Here is a 6,233-nt window from a genome sequence, read left to right on the forward strand (position 1 = left end):
TGTGTGTGTGTGTGTGTGTGTGTGTGTGTGTGTGTGTGTGTGTGTGTGTGTGTGTGTGTGTGTGTGTGTGTGTGTGTGTGTGTGTGCGCGCGCATGTGCGCGTGCGCCGTTGGTGGCCTACACACACACACACACATCAGTGTTTTCCGTGCGGTGCCTCTCTAGTGTGGGATGCCTTCAAGAGAGCCCCGTCACACCATCCGCTAAAAAGGGAAAGGGCTACTAAACATGACAAGACATAGCAATAGACACATAGATAAAGTATCTATATCTATTTATTACAAGGCTCTTCTCAATGCTGTGGAACGCTCCGTTCACTTGCATGGGCCTTCCTGACTACCAGCTGTGAATTATTGATGATTGACCGTTGCTAAGCATATATTGACCGCTTTCAAGGAAAGTGGTTTTTTTTGCCTCTGAATCACGTCTTCGGTATTACTCCGCAAGTGGTCCGTGAACTTATCAACCCCAGCGTTTTCGGTTGCCAAGCGACTTCAACGTCTTTGGTGGACTTTTTCTCTGCTGATCTACAGTCTACCAATGGTAATTGTAAAAAGACCCACCGTGTAAAGTTATTATTTCGTTTTGGCAAGTAGCCTTGTAATAAGCAATATAATGTACAGAACGTCGCCGGTCATTATCCCGGCGTTCTATACATTATCCCTTACATATTTCACAGATTTGTGTCATAGGACTTTCGCGCCCCATATGTAGTCCACCAGACGGTTTCACTGACAAAACAGAGCGAGACTGTTGGATGAACCAAACAGACAGAGACGGGACGCCTTTGCCTCCACGCCTTTGCCTCCACTCCACCCGCAGTCTGACGGCAGCGAGCGGCTCGTCCACGCCGGTGTCAGTCCCCTCCTCACAGCCTGTCAGCCTCGCTGACACGGGGACGAGGGGGACCGCCGCAAAACACAACCACCACTCCTCTCCACGGCTGGCTCACTCGCTGGGTGTGTGTGTGTGTGTCTCTATGTGTGAGTGTGTGAGCCTCTTCGTGTGTGTGTGTGTGTGTGTGTGTGCGTATGGTGTGTCGGCGGGTGTGTGTGTGTGTGTGTGTGTGTGTGTGTGTGTGTCCCTCTATGTGTGAGTGTGTGTCCCTCTCCGTGAGTGTGTGTGTGCGCGTGTGTGTGTGTGGCATGTCGGCCGTACGCATGTCTTTCCCTTGTCCGGGTGACATTGTTTGCGACTTGCGCTTTGTATTTTTGTCTTGTCCAAAAATAAGGAGTGTACACATACACACTCGCAGATATTTATTCCACGTGAAGGAGCTGATCTTCAACTCAACGGAGGGAGTTCTTCCTGGCACTAATTGCGCTGTGTGCCTTGTTGGAGCCGGGTGCTGCCTGTGGTTGCCTTCCCCCTACAGAACAACGCTGGGCATTGCATATGCTCCCCAACATCACACACCCGGCTCATTACTAACGTTCAGCTCGGATATATAACCACCAAGGAAACTTTCATGGACTTTTACCTTCAGTTTTTCACTGCAACTGTTCCGTAAACATACGGTTGTGTTAGCTGTTCAAAGTGCGTGCGGTATATAGTCGCGAGCTGCGGGGAAAAAAAACCTCCTTATTGCGTGAAGTCTTATAAAAGAAGACACGGGTGATCCGTAAACACTTGTGTAGCACTCGCTGCCACACTCCTCTGTGACGGCGCGTCCCTCCAGATGCCTCAGGGGCATCCTGTTGGAGCGTTGACCAGAAAGGCTGACACTCCCGCCGCAGTACGGGATGCACCTCCACACCAAGGCTCCATTCACACCTCGCTAAAGTGTTCCCTGCTTTCAAGGCATCCTCATTCTCCGAGGCCCAACATGTGCCCGTTCCAAGCAGGAGTGACAGTGTGCGTGTGTGTGCGTGTGTGCGTGTCGGTGCGTGCACGTGTGTGTCTACCTGCGTACGTATGTTTAGAGTTGGTGGTCCCAAGGAAAGAACCAGATAACACATAAAATGGAGTGTGGCCATCCCTGGATCCCAGCCCCTGCACTGCGTCCGTCATCGGCTGGTCTCCCCCATTAGAGCCACTACTTGCTCAATGGGGCCTAATGGCACATGCATAATGTAGTGCCGGCCTCCACGCGACTCACCGGGAACCACGGCACTTTGCTCCCACACGCGTTACCGGTGGCCCCCTCTCTCATCTCTTGACCCCTTCTCTCTCCCCGCGGCTCCCGCTCATCTCCCCGTGTCTAGTGGTTGATTTAATCCCACCTCCACTCCTCCGTCCTTGACTCCACCCGCCATCCCCACCGCCCTTCCTGTCCTCCATGCCTGACCCCCCCCTGATTTGGATATTGCTCTCTTATGTATAGCCTCCTCCTCTTGTGTGTTAGCGAACCATTTAGTTTGGTCAGGGAGGGAGATTTGGGTATTTCTCACTGCACTGACGTACTGAAAAGGTTGACGGGTGCGGATGCGAGTCTGTAGGTAGCCGGTGTGTGAGTTGCGACCCACAAATGAGATTTGGTGATTGTGGTTCGCTGAGTTCCCTTGAAAGGTGTCTCTGGGTTTACATGAATTCGTGAATCACACACACACACGCGGGCACACACACGCACAAGCACATAACAAATAACTGCCCTTCTTTCAAAAACCTTCCTTTCCCTCCCACCCTGCGAGTCTGTTCAGCGGCTGGCCGTGTATCAAACATCCTTTCCGCCATCGGTGGTGAAACACGTCATGCCCAAAACTTGCATCACAAGTGGCGGCGGTTTTGCCGGACTCGAAAGAGTCGAGTGCCTTTGGAGCGGTTTGCTTTTAAAAAACAAACCGGGGCGTTTAAAAGGAGACAATAGCGCTCACACTTGACCCGCGAGGCAGCAGAGTCTGACGCGCTAAGAGGGCTTTCCAGCGGCAACACACTAACCGACGGGTGGAGGGAGAGAGGAGAGGCAGCTGAATGCCGGCGTTTAAATGTTGTCTAGGTGGGTTTATTCAGCCCTGAACCGGCGCGGTCTTGTCGTTAAGCACAACCGGATTGAACTTTTAACAGATGAAAAAATGATCTATTGTGGTTAGAGTTAGAGTTACGTTCTAACAAATATATTAATTCGGAAAAACAGAGCCAGCCGCCCGACGTCGTATCCGTAAACACTCGCTGCCGTTGCCTGAGCTCTGTTTTTATTTTGTCATTTTGCTTCCCCGTTGATGGCGGTTTACCGCGCCTGCCCCTCTCCCCGTGGGCCCGTTTGAGCGCGCTCACCCCGGCGAATCCGAGAGCTCAGCATTAAGGCAGAGCCACCGTCAGGTCAATGGCTCCCAGGTCCCTTCTACACAAACGCCGGCGAGCCGCCACACGGTTAAAGCGAGCCATCGTCCACCGGTAACGGCTGAGCGAGCTGAAAGCCCCCCGCTAGCTGGAGGGGCTCGATGGCAGAGAGTGCTGTTGGCGTACGCGGGCGTCTCCTGCCCTGCCGCTGACCCGCTAAGTCGCTCTCCCACTTGACTCGGGATGATCGCGACGAGCTGATGTCAAGTTGTGTAGATTAGTCCGTTCTGACGCGTGTCGTGGTTAATGATATAGAACGTGTCAGCTCGGTTTGTCCTCCCTAATCTCAGATCCTGCAGTTCTTCAATTTTTGCAGAACTTCTGTCAACGCACAGAGGCAGGGCCGGAAACTACAGCAAGAAAGGTGCAAAGTCCGGCCTTGTTTCCTGTTTCGCCAGAGAGGAGATATACGACCGAACATAAACTCATTTGTGTGAGTGGATGAAGGTTCCAGAAGTTTTTTTTTAACTGTGCATTACTGCAGGGGCCAGTGTACACTGAGTCAGTGCCTGAATCAAACACGAGGGGAAAGTTCACCCAGATCTGTGCTCGTCTGCGATCAGTCCTTAGATATTAATCCAGGGGTCTGATTTCTGAGACAATTATCCCCCCACATTCATGTATCGACTCAAACCCCAACCGCCATGCGTGAGAGTTTACCTCCTCTTATCTCCCCCCTCCACCCCACAGGGTCGGCCCTGCTCCGGCACATGGACGGCGACAGGACCCCCTACTCGGACCCCCCCCTCACCCCCGCCGAGTGGGCGGAGATCCTGCTGAGCGCGCGGGCGGGCGACGCAGCCCTGATGCTGCAGCCGGCGGCCGAGGGCCGGTACCTCCCCCTGCTGGAGGCGGGCTCCAGCCTGCTCACCCACCTGCTGGTCTCCTACCTGGGGGAGACGGGGCTGCCCGGCTGCACGCGGCCCGGCCACGCCCTGGCCCGGGCCGTGGAGGGGCACCCCCTGCGGGCGGTGACGGGCGGCTGGACGGACCGGCGTGCGGTGCGGCTGGCGGAGGACGCGGCCACGCTGGCCGCGCTGCGGGGCGGCGGGGCGGGGCTGGAGCGCGTGTCCCCGCTGATCAGGGAGTGCCAGGGGGAGAACACCTCCCTCCTCATGGAGGTCCTGGGGCAGCTGGAGACACAGGGCCGCTCCCCGGGGCTCCGGCTCTACCACGGGGTTTGCTAGCTGTACCACGGGGTCTGCTAGCTGTACCACGGGATCCGTTAGCTGTACCACGGGGTTGGCTAGCTGTGCCACGGGGTTGGCTAGCGCCGCCAGGGGGACGATTAGCATAAATAAAAATATATACCAAAAATAGAGATATTTGTAATATATATGAAATTCTATATATTATATTAAATCTATAAATAATATGTAATATAAATAATGTATGACGTATTACAATATATATTTAATATGTTATATATATTATATTATATATTAAATTCAATCCCTAAATAATATTTAATACAATAATGTATGATGTATTATAATACATGAAATATATTTAATATGTTGCATATATTATATTATATACCATGTATTTTGACACCCCGTATTCTAAATATGCAAAAAAATAATAATCAAAACGGGCCCAATTATTATAATTGAAACTTCAAGCACAAACAGAAAGAAAAAGCTGAGGTCCACTGCTCTGGCTAGACGTTAAAAAGTCTACAGATGGAGCTTCCCTTATCTGGGGAACAATAGCCACCTCGTGATCTGGGGAGCCGTTCGCCAGAGCAGTAGCAGTAGTAGTTGTTGCTCCGCTGGTCTGTAGCGGCGGCGGCTGAAGCAGTGCTGACTGGAGCTAGCTAATAACTGCCAGGTCTTTGTTCCTCGTCCTTTTTTAGAATACACGTCGTGGACTGAACTTGGAAGCGTTAGCGTTTATAACATCTCTAAATATCATCAGGTACATAAGTGCCCAGTGCTGGTGCTGCTCACTTGCTTTAAACCCATAACATGTTTTTGTCGATTACTAGATTGAAACAAAGCCATGAATTCCCAGCTCAAATATCACACCGAGCCCTCTCATTAGTGAATGATAAAAGTACTACACTCCTTTAAATAGTTATTATTTCTGGGATCAAATGTCTGCCAGTAAGACTTAAAAGTTGTGCCAGTTTAGCCCCAATGAAAGTGAGCTGCTTTCATGAATGTACTGATGTTTCTAATAATATTGTGCGATTGCTGTTTATTTTCTGAATCAAATGCTATTTTTTCTACTGCTTGCACTTGATCGAGACGCCTACTCAGTTTATCCTGTATGTTGGGCGGATTTTATACTGTTGTTCTATTGAAGAGAAGCCTTTCCATATTCTCAATAAGATCTAAGCTATATTAAAATAGTTTGGACTACTCTGGGGAACTGTGAAGCAAATCGATTTAAAACATATTCAAGTTTTTTTTAAGACTCCCCTACCAGTGTGTAGTAGCCAGTATGTGCCCAGTCACTCGCTGCATACTGGCTAGAGGTGTTTACTGATACTAGCCAATTAGAGAACAGGGGCTGATTAGGGGGCCACAGGGGTGTGGAGGTGGGGCGGCGTCTGGCCTGCAGGGGGAGTATGGAGCACCGGGTCTGCTGGGGTGATCCAATCAGGAAGTGTGTATTTATGTGCCTGCTCCTGCTCCTGCTCCTGACTGGGACCCCCCCCCCCCATCTCGCCCATCTCGCCCTCGGCCCCGGGGTGGGCCTGTCCCGCTGCAGGGCTGCTACACCAGGACCAAGGAGCCAAGGAGCGGGCCAGCTCCACCAGGACCTCGGTCTGGTCCTGCTGCAGCTGGGTCTAACGATCCATGGTTGACTCCGCCCCACGTTGGGCGCCAGTGTAACGGGTTCAGCGGAGTCAGGACACAGTTCTTGGGTGAAATGGAGCGAACTCCTGTTTATTTCCACCTCGGCAAACAAACACAACACCACAAGTACAAAAGGACAACGTTGAATGT

The 6,233-nt window shown here is 51.7% G+C and overlaps 1 protein-coding gene across 2 annotated transcripts in view; it reads left to right on the top strand.

The window, feature by feature from the left end:
• Window positions 1-4,600, top strand: part of slf1 (SMC5/6 complex localization factor 1) — a 28,127-nt gene extending 23,527 nt beyond the window's left edge. For both annotated transcript variants that reach the window (XM_030359773.1, XM_030359774.1), the window contains exon 18: window positions 3,970-4,600. In XM_030359773.1, coding sequence (XP_030215633.1) covers window positions 3,970-4,466 — 497 coding nt within the window. In that variant the 3' untranslated portion in view covers window positions 4,467-4,600. The remainder of the gene's footprint in view (window positions 1-3,969) is intronic.
• The last annotated feature ends 1,633 nt before the right edge of the window (window positions 4,601-6,233 follow it).

This window comes from Gadus morhua, chromosome 6 (assembly GCF_902167405.1).
Source record: "Gadus morhua chromosome 6, gadMor3.0, whole genome shotgun sequence".
NCBI classification, from domain to species: domain Eukaryota; kingdom Metazoa; phylum Chordata; class Actinopteri; order Gadiformes; family Gadidae; genus Gadus; species Gadus morhua.